Consider the following 19,225-nt stretch of genomic DNA (forward strand, 5'->3'; position numbering starts at 1 on the left):
ATCTCTTTGACAGTGCGCTTATCATGACCGCCATCTTGAAGTTGGCCATCTTGTATTTTGCTCGACTTTTTAAATAGGAAAGAGGTCATGTAATATATCAAATTGGGCTTGAATTTTACGAGAAATACAATGGTGAAGTCTATGTTTTCATAAGTTTATATTTCTAAGACCTAATGAAATGCACATTGATATGAGGTCATTTGTTCAAAGATTTCTTAACAGCCGTATCTTTTCGCAAAGAATTCAAGTCAGGAAAACTTAATGTATGCTACACTGATCTTTTTTTTTTTTTAATTAAATTGCCAAACATCAATGTAAAACCATTCACCCTTTATTTTGTAAGTTGATATACACTTCCTTAGATTAAATTACAAAATTTAATGGGTCTTTTTACAAATTTACAGTAAATTTATAAGAAAGTATGATATTTTTATTGATAAAAATATAATTGTATATACATTATTTCATATTAGTAATTTTACTTTATAGGCGTAAATTGATTTACATAGTGGAGTGGCAAACATATTCTCACCGTTATTTTATTTCATTTATTTATTTATTTATTTATTGTAAATTTACCTATGAAATTTTTTACAGTGTAGTGGGAACATCATAGGTAGCTATTTTTGAAACGTATAATCAGCTTGAAATCGTTATCGACTGCAGACAAAAAGAAATAATAAGACGATCACAAACCTTAAAGAAATGATGGAAGATGGATGATATATTTTCTATTATTAGTTAGGAGACAAAGTATAGTATAAGCAGCCACCTATTTACTACGCACTACTTACAAACAAATGGTATACATTCGGTTTTCCTGACTTGATTTTTTTTAAAATACAATGACGGGATTTTTCGCAGGAGGGCGCAAAGTTTGTCCTCTGGTATTGTATTTTTAATATAGCTATAATAAGAGAAAGGATATGCAAAGGAGTCACTGAGGATGGTTTATTTGATACAATTTCGGTATTCACGGTAATATCACATGACAATCAGTAAGAACTCCCAGAACCTTGACGTAATGAGGTGTTCAAAATAAAAGAGGGTGTGCACCCAGAATAATGATATACATTTTTAAACAAACTCAAATAAAACAATATTTTTACGCCCAGGGGTATGTGCAAGGAAATTTGGGGGAGTGTAAGGGGTGTTGGACGTGTGCAGAATACTTCCTGGACATAATATCTAATTTTACAACAGAAGTTGTAAACGTAAAATAAATAAATAAATAAACTACTGCAGTATTAAATTCAGAAAATGTTTGCGTATGCCCGGAAACTTAATACAAAGCATTCATTTATTTGTTAGGAAGAGGCCATACTCTCCCTTGTGGAGTTCATGGATGTACTTGTATTGCAATATGTTGTTGTGTGTACTTGACAACCAAGAGTAGTATAGGCATCTTAACAGTACAATAACTACTTGGCCGGGGACCCCGTAAGCAGAATGGCATGTATTAATTACATGCATTAGGACCAAATTTAGTCATAGAGACCACAACACACTTGTTTGCACTAGGACCTAATATGCTGTTAAAACGGCACTGGAAAATAGATTAGATTGGACAGCAGAGTAGACGGCACTAGCGCGGGAACCGATTGGAAGTAATCGGTAAAATCAGCCTAAGGCCGGCCCTGCTATAATATACTATCATATCAAATTATAGTAAGAAAAATATTATTCAGTTGGAGATGTGAAATTTGTTAAATAGACTCTTAACTAAAAATCAAGATAACACTTATTTCAGCATTTTCGAAAATTGCGCTTTTTGAAGGGGGGGGGAGGCGGTACGATTATATGGAAGAATGAAAGCGATTCACTGAAAATTCAGGCCACGTTAAATACATGTAGAAACGTGACGCTTGGGCAAAAACCTTTTATTACGAAAGCAATGAATAAGAAAGGATTTTTTTAATATTATTATTATTATCTCAATTTAAAAGGATTTTCTTCAAAATACGTATATGCTAAGAGAGGTAAAGATGGAAAGATGATTCAAATGTTTTACTCAGAATAGTCACATGAATTCTTGAAGTTAGGGAGATGAAATTGTGCATAAAACTCATTAAAAGTAAGCGTATACTTGTTCCAGCGCGTTTTTTTTTAAATCCTTTGAAAGAGGAAAGACACATTTTCTATTTTTTCCCCCTCTATATTGAAAGCAATGTTGCCTGTTATTTATGGTTGCATCACGGGAAAACGGCCGAAAACTTTCAAATTAATTATCATTTTAAAATGAGACAACCTGAATTTCAGAATTTGTAAATGTGCATCCGTTGGAGGATTGAATTCTTTAGAGAATTAGAACCTTTACTGGAATTATAATATTACTTTTAAAGGAATTATAATGTTAATTGTTTATATGATACGATATGTTTTATAATGGCTACATATAACAAAATATAATAATAAATTCAAAATGTATGTAGACTATGTATTTTGATTAGATTATTACGCAAAATCACTTCCTACAATATATTCTTCTATAGACAGCCGATGCATTACACCTCTGACAGTTTTCGTTTGTCTATCAAGAGGGTATACCATTAAAAGTGGTTTAACTACTTCCAATACTAATGATATATGAATACATGTCTGTATGTGTGTCTGTGTTTTATATGTTTTCAAAAGTAAAACAAATAAGTTTGGTACAAACAGATCCTTTATCATACTGATAAATACAACTTTCACGTAAAGAAAAAAAAAAAAAAGAGAATGAGAGTCGTTTTATGCAACTATCGTATAGTTAAGTGCATAATGAACTGGTTTTCTTTAATTTAACCAATGTCAATACACCTGTATTTTACAACAGAGAGACCAGACATGCTCTGATTTAATTTTGTTCATGAACTCAAATCCTTTCCTTTTTATTTAAGGAGCCTTCAACAACATATCAAACATAGTGACTAGCAAATTCTTTTTAAAAAATCTTACAGTGCGTCCTAAGTATGGTTATGATCTGCCAAACGACTCACATTCAACTTAGGAATGTGTCCTCAGCGTTGTGGGAACTTACTTGTTACCTGATGGTTATTGTTCTCTCCTTTTTTTCGTAAGAGATCCCAATTCCATCCCCCGGTGAGTGTGTAAGTCTACAAGATATTGTAAAATAACACTAACAAACATTGGAAAATGATTTCTCACACACCAGGCTTACCTACTTTTGAAAATGGAAATACCAGACACCATCCTGGAGTACCTATATAATACTCCTAAGATAATGACATCATCGCTTGTCAAAAATGTGGACAACCTGAAAGTGGTTACTTCACATAAAATTGAGGGATTCGGAGTTCGAATCTAATAACTTTAGTTACTTTTGAAGTATTTATTAAACTTACTTATTCGAGTTTTGGTTGAGTCGGCACATGTCATTTTTGTAGTTTATAATCAATAATACAACGTGTTGAAAACAGAAAAGTAAATATAATTAGCAATATTATTAAGTATATCTAGGTATATAATTTTATGTTATGCATAAAATATACTTGAAAAATAAGTCTTACCTGTTTCGCTGGGGCTGGTAATGTCTACATACTTTTACTGGATCTTGATGCATTATTTAATTGAAAGATGTAGCTCAGGATAAAACAGTGCTAGATGTGCTCTTGAAAATGTAATTTTGTTGATCTTTAGTAGCTTTGATAAGCTCAGTAAATTTTCCTGCCTTCAATTCTTCATTCCGCGCACGACAGGTCGATATAAAATCGAATTATAAGCTCTGCTTTAAGCATGTTCATCGACATGTGATTGCTTCCGTCACTCCAAAATAATCTGAATAGAATAGAAAATAGAACTAGTAAGAAGAAAAATTACCGGACGTTTAACGTCGTGTTTCGAGGTTGTACGGGACAGCGGATAAGGTGGTCAAAAACCGAATTGTCCGGTAAAATACCGCACGGTTTGTCAACCCTATCAGACACGCACATAACAAAATATAAGCACACAAATTTGTTTAATCCGGAGTCATGCCCTGCCGAAAATTGGGAGGAACGATAAAATAAAGGGTCATTATTGCTCGAGAACGGAATGTCAAGGAAATGAACATAGCGATTATTTTTAAAATAAGTTCCATTAATATAGAATGTGTTTCGGTTTTTAGTTAATAATTTAACATTTTCATTATACTAGGTTTATGGAAAAGTCTCATTATACTAATATACAAGACGAGACACACTGTACTTACGTTAGGGTGACCATACGTCCCGTTTTAGAAGTGTGTTCCGCCCATGCCGTCAGTAGATGGAAAAAAAGTAGCATTTGTCCCGTCTTATGCAAGTGAAAGAAGTAAATAACAAATCCAGTACCTTTACAACTTAACAAGGATGCAAGAATTGAACTGAAATTCCCTACTAGCAACATCATGTCCTACTATGTTGTAAGTTAAATCCTGATAGCTTATATATATTATATTACGTTACAATATAGATGTATTGGGTATTGCTAAGATAAACAGGAACTAATTTACGCACTGACCTGTTTCTCATTTCTCATTATTTTTAAAAAGCCGGAGCCTGTCCCGTTTTCAGCTGAAAATTTTATGGTTACCCTACTGTACTACAGCAGTGAAATATATCGTGCCATGTTACGGGACTGGTGTTTCCCTTAACTGCAAGCCGAATGACTTATCGATTGTGTTTGGTTTCAGCAAAAAGGAGCACCAACCCATTATTCGGATGTCATGTGAGAATATCTGAATGAAATACTTCCTACATAACAGATGGATTACGTACGTGGGTTTCTCAGCTGCTAGCACCTCTGGACTGACCTTCCCGAAGTCCCAATCTTTCATCTGTAGTAATGCATTATAGAATTACATAAAAAAAGAAAAGAAAAACAGGTTGTCAGTACGCGTTATCATTCAACTGACGAACTTAAAGATGTTCGGCATGCATTACCCACAAACTCTAGCACAATGCTGCGCGTAGAATTCCAGAACGAATAAGGAGGAGCATAAATATTTGTTACGATAATAACCAAACCCCTTGCCGTAACAGCCCATTTAATGGCCTGAGCCCTCCAATGCCATCTATCAGCGACCGGATGAACTACGTCTAGTCTAGCGGTAAGCACGTGGTCATTAACCTGCGTATCAGGATCTTTCAAGACCTAGTCCACGGTCCCGGGATCCGGGACCACGTGGACGTAAGTCCAACGCTCTGACCACTGGACAACGGTGTCTCTCTGTTATGGAAATAAAGTCTACAAATACACTGTCGATTAAATTACTATTTCATCTCTTATAACATTGTATGTTTTTTTCTGATTCATAACTTTATTTCATCGCAAAATACATAAATGTATAGGAGTGTAACAAGACTTTTGGATCACTCTGTGGAAGACGTTATGACTTTTTCGTATACTTCGAAGTTAACTCTGTTTAGATCTCTGTTCCACACTCCTGAAATCTACGGCTCTAAACAATCACTATTTTTTTAAACCTGACTTTGATCCGACATTTCGTTCTCGAATGATGACCCTTTATTTTATTGTTCCTCCCCATTTTCGAGGCATTTGTGCACCTATGTTGGTCTGTCTCTCTCTATTTATATAGTGTTCACCTTTGGTGCATGGGGTCCTCGGTTCTATCCCAGCTCGCGCCAAGTCAGCTTTGTAGAGGACAAACATGTGTGTGCATGTTTTCTTGGAGTTCTCCCGTTTCTTCCTACTTTCTTCATTCCACCATTTCATTCATTTCTCATCATCATCGTCTCCTTTAGCGTAGCCGGCATAATCGTGGGACGTAAAACTTACAGATTTCATTTTCATTTATATATATTGGCACTTCTCTCTCTCTCTCTCTCTCTGTGTGTGTGTGTGTGTGTGTGTGTCCGTCCGTTTGTCTGTTCCACGATAGCTCTTGTAAAACTTATCCGATTTTGATGGAACTTGGCATATGCCTTTCTCCTACTTGCAGAAATAATTATTTGTTTGAGGTTCCAATTCATCAACTAAATGGTAGGGTAAAGAGGGTTAAAATCCATCCTATGTTGCAAGTTTACACACGTACTGTGTCCGTAAGTCAATTTTCCAATATAATACACGTAAACAATTTGTATCACAATTATCACAAAACTTAATGTATATTTTCTTTTTGGCATGGGGAATACCCTCACAGCTTAGCGTTAAAATCTGTCAAGAATGAAAATTGAATTCAACCCCGCCCCAATTTGAAAAAATATGTTCTATGACAATTTTTGTTTAAAAGTTTTCGATTTTACGTAATAAGTCGTACATTTTCTTTTAGTCTTCTCAATCTACAGAGAATTAAAATTGGTAAAGGATAAAGGAGTGGATTTACACTCCTATCCCCCCTCAGATTTCTTTTAGAGTTCATCGATACATTTTCTAAAAATCATTCAATTTTGCAAATTTTCTTTGACTTTTTGGTGTAATCTCCAGTACTTTCGATAAAAACGAGTCAAGAATGTGAATTAAACCCCGTCATAATAATATGGATTACTCCAGTCTCCAGGGTCGGATCCAGGATTTTATGAGGTGAGTGCACACAACTATATATATAAAAAACAGTCTTATTGAAACTCTTCAAAATGACATGTGACAATATTCTTTACACCTGACAACGCTGATACATAGAACGCAAAAGGGGGAGGAGTATTTTAAAGAGGGTCGCAAGTGATATGCAGGAAAAAATGTTGTCTCCACCTGGCTTCTGTTTTCTTCCCTACTTGACAAATGTTATATTGCTATGCTTGGTGATTTCTTTTTCTTCAACCTTCAGAAAATCGACTTAAACGATTGCTTTTGCAAAAATTCCACTTTCTTTTAAGCCCCAAACCGAAACATGACGCCAAAAAGTTTCGGAAAGTGTTGCTATTTTCACTGCTAGCTTCTCATTTTAGATAGTGTATATTTACAATGAAGGGGTATGCACGTGCACCGATGCACCCCCCTAAATTCAGCCCTGTCAGTCTCCTTCCTTCCCAATTACAAAATATGTTCCACGATAATTTACGTTATGACTGTTCGATTTTAGTGGAATATGTGAAATATTTTCGAAATTCAATCATTCATTCATTCATCACAATCAATCGTTCTGCAAGAAGCTGAAATCATCAATAGGGTAGTAGTATACCCTTACCCCGATTTTTTAACTTCCATGATAACTTCCATGATGACTCACTCGGTTTTGATATAAAATTATGTATATTTGCCTTGTCTCTTTTCCGTAATTAAAATTAATCAAGAACGCTACGTGAATTTAGCCTCTTAATGTGATATGAATTATTTCCCCTCTCAGGTTAAAAAAATGATCCAGGATATCTTTCGTAAAATTATTAGATTTTCGTACTTTCAAGATATATACATTATATACAGCGTGAGGCATCTAAAAGTACCACCTGAAATATCGAAGAAACGAGAAACGTTAGCGATATATAGTTGCGGTTAACAGTAATAACAATTGTATGATGAGGTAGGAAAAATATCGACAAATGAGGTATCAGGAATAAAGTTGTTATTCTTATTCTATCGTCGAGGCGTGCACGCGAAGATCGTTCCACAGAATGTAGCAATGCATGTGGAATGGGCCTACAAGCTACTGTAATGCGTTGTTGGCACATCTCGGTAGACAATCTCCTTCAATCTGCCCCAAAGAAAAAAAGCCTAGCGGCGTCAAATATGGAGAAAAAGCCGGTTATTTGACAGGTCGTCCCTGCCCTATCCACCGATTGGAAACATGTTATTCAAGCATATCGTACACTGTAAGCTGCCACTCGTATCTTGATACATCTTCCTTTTGTTTGAAGCGGTATGCCCTGCATATAATAGTGTTGGCAGTTCATTTTCTACGTAGTGCATCGTTCAATATTTAGTATCTTATGTACGAAAAAAGGCCCAAGGAGATGTTCACCCACTGTTCCACATCAGACACATTCCATGAGGGGCAGGCATTCTACTTGGCAAAGCCAATGTGTGTTTGTTACAGGCCAATAGTGCATATTCCAATTAACGTTTCCATAATTGGTAAACGTTGCCTCATCGGTGAATAGGATAGGCGAGAAATGTAGAGTGTCATGTCATAACAGCCATCTGCAGAATCGAAACATGGTTCACAAAATCATTCCCATGTAGTTACTGATGGATAGCGATATGATAGGGGTGAAACGTATGTGTATGTAGAATGCATAATACACTTCGCTGAGTTATGCCACCATCTCTGGCAATATCACGGGAGCTAATGTGTGGATTCACAGTAACAGCGGCTACAACACTTGTTACCTCACCTATAATTGGCTTGTTACACTTCTGATATCACTTAATATCACAAAGAGCTTACCAAAAAGACGTCGTGATAGCTGCCGTCTGTCCGGATATATCTCTGTGTACATCCGGCAGGCTTCTGAGGCATTCTACCTGCTTTCTCTATAGATCAGGATCAGTCGGCTTTTTCTGCTTTTGTAAAAAATTATTGTCTTCACTCTTACTACAACAAATGCCAGCTACGAACTAGCACGATCTCATGGCTTGACAATCTCAACTTGCTCTGCATCAAAGACTGCTCTGTCAGACACCTCAGACGGCATACATACCGAAGTACTGGCGGTCAAGTTAGTCCTTGTCTTCCTGTTCACAACCATTCCCATGTTCATATCTCCGTTAGTATGTGCAGTAGAAACATGAGACAAACGGCGTTGCATTTCTCCGCATGTGTCCTTTCATTTTATTCATGTTTTTGTCTATCGTTCCATAACAAAATATTCACTTCGTTCCTGATGCCCCATTTGTCTTATTTTTCCTACCACATCACACCTCCGTTTGACGAGCCTCATTTATATATATATATATATATATATATATATATATATATATATATATATATATATATATATATATATATTCCGAGTTTTTGTTGTGCTGATACAAACTGATATGAATTGGATTCTTGATGTTTCTAGGATACATAAGAGTATCTTTAAAGTTACTGAGTATCTTAAAAGTTAAAAGAAACTCTTTCATTATTATTTTGTTTAATATAAATATACAAAATAGTTTTACTTAATACTTCTGAATCATATTTTTCATATGTATTCTCCCATACTCTTTAATATTAATTTTGATGCTTTGTGATCATTTTTGATATCCAATTTGAAGTAATGGAAGAATATTATTTCATAACTAGAATAACGTGAAGTGCGAAATTACCACACTTTTCATTTTCAATAGGTAATCATTATTGTTTAAACTTCTGTAAATTTCGACCAATTCTGCTTCTAAAATACTGCAATATTACATAAAGTTCGGGACAAGAATAAACGACCAAAAGCACCATTAGTTTTAATGGCATTTTTGGTTGTTTATTCTTGTCCCGCTCTTTAAATCACATTTTTTGGGAAAACGTTTGGTTAACAGTTTTAAACACGAGCATCTCTGAACACATTCCAAAATCATAAAATTTGTTCATATTACATTACCTAGACTAACACAACCATCACTGGTAAAAGTTAAGGTATTATACATAAAAAACAAGAAATAATAATACTTATGGTTTTTATTAGTTTTATACAATATTTACACTAAACATATTATTGCATTTTGAAATTACCATACTGACATTCATTCGAAAATATGTTAACAATTTATATTTTGTAATTTTGAAATAACTACGACTGATATGTAATAGTGCAAAGTGTTTTATCCAATTATGTACATTTGTAATACAAGAATAAAAACTCTCAGAAATTACAGGATTGCAAATATTTATATACTTATTTCTAATAACTATTCAATGTTCAAAAAACCTCAATCATACATAGACATACGCACAAAGAGAAACATCTATATTGAAATTATACATTGTAATTTACTCTCACACAAAATTACATTCGTGCAAAATATACTTCGTTCAAGTGAATTTGATACAAATGATGACAGCTTATCTACGTATATCTAATACGTGGTATTTAAGTTTTATAACTGTAGGAATTCATTTATATAATATTTTGACACTCGGCAATATGTATTTTAAGCAATACTATTAGAAACAATTAAAAGAGTATGAACAAAGGCACTCAGAAATTTTTTAAAAAATATAAAAAATAGCAATATGTATAGGCTAAGGATAATTTTATAAGGGAAAGACATACTAAAAGTTTGATGAAACCACTAGCTGTAACTAACATCTTTCTTTTATACCTAATTTATAGTCGTTTAGTGATTCGCTAGAAACGACGATCTTCAAATTAAATTTTGGAAGCAAAAATGGTAAACTTATCATTTTCTGTTATACTATAGAGTGAAATATTTCACGAAAACCATAGTAACAATTTTAGTCTGTTCATGATATAATCAAAAATCGTAATAATTTATTTTCAAAAACCATACTTCACCTTATTAATTATTGATAGTTCCGGAGTATATTTACAAAATTAATCACTTCCACATTAAGCAGTATTTAAAATTTTTCATAGTAATGAGACATTCAAGGAGTGGGATGTTTCGAATTTTAACTCCATTAAGAGTTTATAATGTAACTGAATCTGATATGCATATGTACTTCTGTTTTTACTGTTATCTAGAAATACCAATTTTTTGATAACATATTTTACTATTTAAGTTATTATTAACATAATAAAATAATATAAGAGGTAAGTTTATATCAATATAAACTTCCAAGTGTTTCCGGAATATAATAACATTTATTAAAATTTACTCAAGTAACATAAGTATATATTATTGAACGCCAGCATAAATGGTTATAAAAATACGTAATTTAATAATCATTTGGAAAATTTAATAATTCTGTCCATACTCAGTGAGAGGTAGTCGTATATGGTTTCCGTTCTGTCGTATATGATTATCAGAAAATACAAATGTGAATTTACCGATAATACAATAAGATTGCGAATTATTATGTGGAAATTTCTTTTAGTACAGTTGAAGATTTATATATTAAGGCGGGTAAAAATACAAACAATATTGTTGGCTATTTACATAAGTTCTCAACAGCAAAACTGCTTACTTTTGATATTTCGAAAGATGGAACCGAAACTTAGAAGAAAGTGTAATAAATATTTGATGTCAATTAACATGTTACAAGTACAAAAGTTAATTTAAAAAAACTCCCGTGGCATGTGTACTATATTCAAGAAACTTTACTAAACTATCATCAACTTATCCCTAATTTTTTGAGTTGAATCATTTTTACTCCGAAAGATAATAGTTTTGCTTGAACATTTATCTTTAATAATATGCTCTAGTTGTATGTTCGACATGTGTTTAATTTTTTAATAAATATTTCTTTGTAAGTAAACTTTGTAAGAAATATACGATTTAGGTCATTTGTTTAATTTTATAAAATATAAAAGCCGCAGTACTTTCATTCTTAATGAAACTACACAATTTAGAATAAAACAATTGTTATTCAAAAACTAAATTAGTTCCATTGAACATACTATATCGACATACAGTTTTAATACAATTTTATATATGCAGTTTTAAGATTAATATATTACTTCAGATTTTACTGCCTCATTATTTCGAAAAACACTTGATTGTGAAAAAAGTTTGTTTTTAAGTACATGTAGGAAGTTTCCAAAGACTTATGTCTCTCTGTATACGGTAAGGGTGACTAGTTTTTCCAATAAACTACATGCTATAAGGAAAAATGCCCATGATGCATATTATACATATTAAACCTATATGCCGGTATTTAATTTGTTATCATATTTCAGAACTTTGATTGTAACTGACATTTATTTAATTCAGTAATAAATTGATGTTAAAAATCTTTTTCGTTATGCAATATTATCAACTTATAAGTACGGTTGGCCATAATTAACAGAACACTTTAATATGTATATACATATATATTTTTAAAAATCTCACATGACATATATGAAAGCATTTGAATGACATAAAATCATTTCACCAAAGCATGATAATAATGTATAATTTTTATTGTTATGATTTACTAATTCACGTGAGCATATATGTACATTTTGTGAGAAGGTATCAAATTTACCATAAACATTATTGCACCAACAATATAATATAATTGAAGGAAAAATAAAATTTATTGCGAAATGTGAAATTATTTTAGCTTCAAAAAGTCAAACATCACTATGAATATATAAGATTTACTACTTTCAGTGAATGAACAATGTCGAATTAATAATATTTTTTCAGAAATGTTTACTCTCTCAACCAATACATTTTCAAATCAACAACTACGTCCTAAGCTTCAAAACACTATTATCCTAAATAATACTTTGTAAGTATTAAAGAACACACAACAAAATGTAAGATTGTTCAAATCACAACATTGTAAGAAGTATTGTCAGCTGAAAATTGTAACATTTTTGTCACCATATGTTTTAGTGACGAACTATGCACAAAAAATTTCAGAATACTATTGCTCTGTAATTGATTAAAAATTATGAGATTATTCTTTGAATTTTGTAATATTTTGAAGAACGTGAAGAGACAGTTGAAGATTAACGAAGACTTATGATCATAACACGTAATTTTAAAAAGGAAGAAAAGCAAAATAACAATATTAAATTTCATATTTCATCAAGGCGAAATGTGTTGTGATTCTTTTTCTCATTTGCAAGAGAGTGATACATCATTTTGGTTGTGTATTAATAGTAAACTTAGAAATATCAAGTGTAATACACTGGAATAAAATGTGATTATTTACATTGTAAAAAAGTGAAATTTATTTATTTCGTTAACTTCCTTTATTGGATAATAATAAACTTGATCTTGTTATTTTTTATGTTTAAACACACGCACACATACATACATACATATACGCACATATAAAAAACATACATGCTGATACAAAACGCATATTCAAAGTATAAATGATTACAGTATTTCTTACTGTTCATATCTTGCCAGTTTTTGGGGTTTATTCTGCTTTGGACTGGAGTCTCAATTTAACCCACCCAACGTAACCTTAAGCTAACACTGTTAAATTCAATCCGAAACATTCAGATGCTAGAACATCTACATCTATATTATAGCCATTTTCAAGTGTAGAATCAGTTTTTAAAAATTGCCTTATCATCAAATGAAGAGATAGCTTTGAAAAGTAACCTTTTACTCATGCAGTCTTCGGCAGACGTGAAAAATTGTTCCTTGTGAAGCAGAAAGCATACTTCAGAACGTTGAGATTGTCTAATTTTGTTTGTTAGTATAATATTTACTAATAATAACTGTCAATTTCAATGTTCTGTTACTTGCTTATGATCTAGAAAAGTCAATTTTTCATGTCTCTCAGAAAACGTATGATATGTTACTGTCTGATAGTAAGGTCTGTTACTTAAGAAAATTGCAAGTTTACAAACTAAAATGTTGAAATATCAATAACATATTTTTACTATTGATTTTACCAATTGCGAGTAATTTTCAAATTCAAACATAATTTTGTCGAAAGAGTATTCACATTAATTGTAACGCAAGTTCGTTATCTCAATATTGACAATTTCTGCTTCCAATTTTTTCTGTAAAGATTAGATTGTATATAACAATAAAACTCCATATTTACATCATGTCAGTATGTTCTTCTGATGTACGCTAACAGATTAAGTGGGAGCTTGTTTCAAATTCAAAAGTATCACGGATTTGGTAGATTAGATACTCCACATATAAGCGTTAAAACAGCAAAAGATATGTGCAATATATTTCGAAGCGGAACTGATTAGTACTAAAATAATAAATTTGGGTCATAATTAGTGTTAATAATAGCCTTTCCCGAAACTGGTAAATCAATATAAAAATAAATTAATAATATTTTAACCTTATATTGTGTATATCAGGAAACATAATTAGAACTGACAAAGTACCATACTTGATACAGATCTCACCACATTTTCAAGTTTAGATATAATTTCCAAGAAATTCAAATTAAATACTAAATAACCTGTTCTTTGTCACTAATCTTTGTACATCATTAAATCACTTGCAACAGAGCAGAGGGAAATTGAAAAGCATTCTATTACGCTTAGGGCCCCATTTCAATGCATTTACAAAAGTTAATTTCCAAATATATTGTAAATCTATCCAAAAATTCGATATAAAAATATATATTCTTTTATTTAATTGTGCTTTGGTATGACAAAAGCATACAAAAATATTATCAAAAATCATTACTGAAGTTATCCATTCTGATTCTACGTATTTCACTAAAAAAATAACTATTCACAATTTTACACTCTTTACAAAGCTCGTATCTGTCATGCATACATCACAATATTCCCTGCCTTTCTTTGTTTACATTATAACAAACATATCAAAAAAATCACTTAATCTGAACACGATTACACTGGCAAAATTTATTTTGTCTTTGATGTCTTCTGAAACAAACGTTTATTAGTGAGCACGTTTATTATTTGTGTCTTTGTTTCTTTTAGGGTACTTCACATACAAAATAGGTCTCAAATGAGCATGGTGTGTCGTTCCATTTGAGTCCTTTGCCGTCCCTATTCCAGAGTTCCAAACAATGTTCCTCTTCGCCGTTCTCGTAGCGGAAATTGTTTGGCTCTCCAGCGTTCCAGTTGGTGAATGTGATTGGTCGACCGGTTGACATCCAGAAAAAGCTTCCCTCCTCGCCTTGGTCGGTGCCAGATGTCCAGAAGTGTTCGTGACCATAGCCTAGAAATGGTAACCAAAAATAAGAACGTTATTCATCAAATTTTTGCTTGTGAAAAAAAGTACCGTAAATATGAGTACATACTGATTTTTTTTTAAAAAAATACGTATCGTTGCGTGAATAGTCAAGTTTAATCATTCATATTATAAGCTTCAAATATTAATATGAGTATCAAAAAGTACCGAAAATATACAATCGATATTTTAACATGGCATATTACTAAATTATCTTTAAGCTACTTGATTAACATTGTTGAATAAATGCGTTGTCCTTATTTAGTCCACTAATTTACATGGTAAATTATTTTCTTTTTCTCTGATATGAACTAAAATTTGAATAGTTTGATATTACTGAGTTGTTCTTGAAATTCATTTAAGTTTCCCTTACTTCGTGAAAATTAAATTTTGTTACATACAATTTTATTACTTAATGAGTAAATTTAATTTAAGCCGGTTTCTAATTAATTTATTAAAAGACATGGGGTCAATGAAATAGGCCATCGCATATGACTTATATCGGGAGATAAACGATCTAAATCATTCCTTACTCAACGGATCAGTATCACTGTTCAACGGGGGAACGTTTCAGCCAATTTGAGTACGTTACCCACTGGTAAAGAACTAAAGGAGATCTTTCTCATATAAGGAACCCCATAATTATTCAGAAAAAATCTATTTTATTATTTTTATATTACTATTTAGTGAAAATGCGTGGAACGTTAAATTTGAACATGAAATAAGAAATAAAATTCACAAATTATAAATTCGTTATCAGACATTTTAAATCGTGGTATGTCAATAATGTATTAATAACTGTAAATTGTAACAAAATTTTAGTATTAAATTTAAATTTCTCAATTATCGATTGTGCAAAAATATCATAATTGTTTTAGTTGATCTGCTGTGTTTTTCAAAATACAATTTTTATATGTAAAAAGTAATAAAAGAATATTAAAAATTAACGATTAAATTAATCAATTAATTTCTTTTCTCAATTTTTAATTTATCCAAATAAATTTTACAGGGAGTAAATTTTAATTGATAATTCGTGAAAAAAACGTACCGATTTTAAAAAATAATCGTTACTTTTTTTCTCTAAAATCATGGAGAAATCTTTGCAAAGACATTCTTTGTAAATATATGCATATCATAGAACTAACAGATATACAAACAATTATATTTAAGAATACATAATTGTTATTATTTTCCTCAATTCTATGACTTTTATTTTTTTTATTAATTATCAGTTAGGTTTGAAAACAAGAACTTTTAATAATAATCGATTAATTTTTCAATGTCCTTAATTGTATCCATTCAGTTTCACAGTAAGTCCTAGAATCAAAAACAATTCTCATTGCATATTAGTAAAATTGTTAAATTTTATTTTGATTTATTAATTATGAAATTAATTTAAATTTTAACCGTTACTCTCTTTGCCATTGATTTTTACGTAATTTAAAACAAATTAGTTTTTCTTTAGTTTAATTTTTAATTGTAATTCGTTAAATATTTTTATTAAGTAATAATCAATTTATGTACGGTACAAGAATAGTTCATTTTATGTATAAAAATACTTTATTTTATGTATAAGGATAGTAAATCAATTTTTGTATCTGGAGCAAGAAGAAACATTTAAGTATACTTAAAAAACAAATTTGTGAAATCACATCGTTATTATTCTAGTTTATTTAAAAGCAAATTCTAAAGTAATTCCCCATATAAATCAATAGCTAAATAAGCAAAGCTAGCGGAAGTACTGAAGACCGCTAATTAATTTATTTGATACTTACTCAATACCAACATCTGAAATGTACTGTTTCAAGAAATACGTACAGTAGTTTCATTACTTACTACAAAAAATATATTTTCTCATAATATCTATTCTACATTATATACTAATACATTATATACATGATAACGAATTTATGAATCACAGAGTATCTTAAAGGAAAAACAATCACACTTTTAATAGCAAACAATGTTATTCCAAAGGGTTTCAATGATCATGTAATGTTTTCATGTTGAAAGCATAAATAAATGTCAATTTTATGCTATTACACCAGTTCTTTCCACGAACTTTACAGATATCTTCTGAAGTTCATATATACGATTATAATAACTAGTAAAAGTGGCATTAATGGCCATATAAAATATAAAGTCGGTGTTGAAAAACAAATCCACAACTAAAGGCCCTCCTCTTATATATGGTTAAAAAATGGAAAATATTGTTTTCAATAATATAAAATTATTAACATTCTGAAAGAAAGTAATAAATGAGGCACTAACTTTTTTCAGAAATAAGAAATTTGGCCCTTCTAACAGAAAGAAACCACTATCTATGAGCTCTCAAAATATTTTATATTATCGATAGAGATTATACTAACAGTTAATTTCAACATTGCTTTGCAAGGAAAGTAATTTTTTCATGTCTCCAGCATTTTGTACGAATGATCATGCTTCCGTATATAAAGATAATCACTTTAAATAGTCTTTAATCATACTGTACATCTGCGATTCTAAATCTATGAATCGCGATATGCTAAAAGGTGCTGAGGGAACATTAGGTTGATTACGAAGCTCTCGTATTGATCTAAACTTTTACATTTCCTTTAACAAGTTTTTGATGGCTATTGGGAGATGTACAGTATATCACCAGATTTTGAACAAGGTACTAAGTAGCTATAACGTTACTCTTCACTATACCTGCCGAATGGGTGGGTCAACTATGATATATTTCCACCACTACTTCCAGCGCCATTTGTTTCTGTGGGATCCAAAGAGATGCACTACTTAGAGGAAGTTACAACAGTTCCTTTTTGCACTGACTTATAAATAGTATAACGAAAGAGGAGGAAGGCTATTTTTGATATAAGAAAAAACGAAACAAGAAACAAAAGAATCATATGGATCAAAGAGATAAGGAAGGTAAGGAAATGTAACTGAACGAAAATAAAAGTGAAACATACTCCGGCCTACAGTATGCTTCTTTTACCTACGAGAAGTACTCTCTGGAACCGAAAGTGGGACTTTTGAAACCTGGTACTTTTGTGACAGCTAAGATTACGCATAAGACGAGAAAAGACGGAATTTTTGTGACAAGATTCGAAGAGAGGCAGAGCTCTTTCAAATAGAAACAAATACATTTTTTCGAGACAAGACATCACTTTCAAGACACATTTTCGAGACGAGACACCTTGCGCATCACTGTTGATAGCAAAAGGGACGAAATTACTTGATTCACAAATATCCGTGACCTATTGTTGGAACACATGACATAGCTTGCCCTTTTCCGGATCTACACCATGGGAAATTATTAGCGCCAAGTTGTACCTCAAAGAGTCTTGGAGAAAACCACTTAGGAAATCCAAAGTGAATGAATAACAGCTGAACAAAGAGAAAATAAGCTCAAACATTAAAATAAATTTACATGAAACCAAAGGTGGAGTGAGAATGGTTGTAGTACTACATGAAAATGTCATCTGTAAATCATCTTCATCGAATACAAACCTCCAATTTATAAACATTTTTACATTGTTGTCTTCTTCCTAACCTCAATCATTCAAAAGATAATTTAAGTATCCCTTTCATTGTGGATGGATGGAACGAAAATTCTATAATGAAATTATATTGCCTAATCTTGCTCTTTGACCAATAGAGACAACCACAAACTTTTAGAAGATTGTATTGGAATCACAGTAATAATGCCCGCTCTCTTCAGACTATATTTTGCCTTTTTTTGACAAATGATCAAAAATTACCAAGTATAATTTGTGTCACTTTTAATTTCTTTTAATTCTTGTTTTTCTTCATGGATCTCACAAATCAAATATGAAGTAAGTTTTATCCATGAACAGTATATGCAAGTATATTGCTCTTGGGTTGGTCATGTAAGGTCATAAATCAATGTTGCCCGCCTAAATTTAGTACAACAAAAATATAACGAAAGAAAATGTAGTTTCAACATATTTTTAGCGTATGACGCGCATAGTATCATACATCATGTAATGTACTAAGGTATGTGTAATCAGTTAAGGTTGCGTAATACTTAAGATTTCAAGAATGAAAGAAGTAATCATATGTAGTTTTCATATGGATAAATTGTGACGGATTTATATGGCAATTAAAAGAAACTAACATATTGACTATATGTACGTTATGACATAACATGATCTAAAATTTGAGTTTTTTATTATTAATAGTATAACCAGTGGTTGAATATAGTCGAGATGATTCCGGAGTTCAATTATAATTTGCTCAGTAATTGCTGGAGTTGTAAGTTCATTTATTAAATCAAACCCATCTCTGTCATTCAACAAGTTTTTTTTTTTTCTACTTGAGAATCTTAAATCTAGAATCCCTCAAATACATGGTGGCCCAAAAGTAGGTATATAGTCCCGTACTGATCAGCTCATTGCATTTTATAAAATTTCTTATTGTTATCCATCAGGTAGACTTAGTTTCTTTATTATTTGTTCCTAATGTCTTTTTACTCACACCTTAAGCTCGGAACAGCCGAAGCAAATAAACCTGTAAGCTAGAATGTTATATTTGATCAATGCAGGGGTGTATACTTACTTTTGGCCACCCTGTATATAATGATATGAAT

General features: G+C 31.6%; 1 protein-coding gene across 6 annotated transcripts in view; it reads right to left on the minus strand.

The window, feature by feature from the left end:
* Positions 1 to 9,496: 9,496 nt before the first annotated feature.
* tfc (Brevican core protein triforce) overlaps positions 9,497 to 19,225 on the minus strand; it is a 285,506-nt gene continuing 275,777 nt past the window's right edge. For all 6 annotated transcript variants that reach the window (XM_081747003.1, XM_081747007.1, XM_081747001.1 and 3 more), the window contains one exon: positions 9,497 to 14,622. In XM_081747003.1, the coding sequence (XP_081603129.1) occupies positions 14,378 to 14,622 (245 nt within the window). In that variant the 3' untranslated portion in view covers positions 9,497 to 14,377. The remainder of the gene's footprint in view (positions 14,623 to 19,225) is intronic.

Source organism: Thermobia domestica, chromosome 18 (assembly GCF_964235325.1).
Source record: "Thermobia domestica chromosome 18, izTheDome1.hap1.1, whole genome shotgun sequence".
Taxonomy (NCBI): Eukaryota; Metazoa; Arthropoda; class Insecta; order Zygentoma; family Lepismatidae; genus Thermobia; species Thermobia domestica.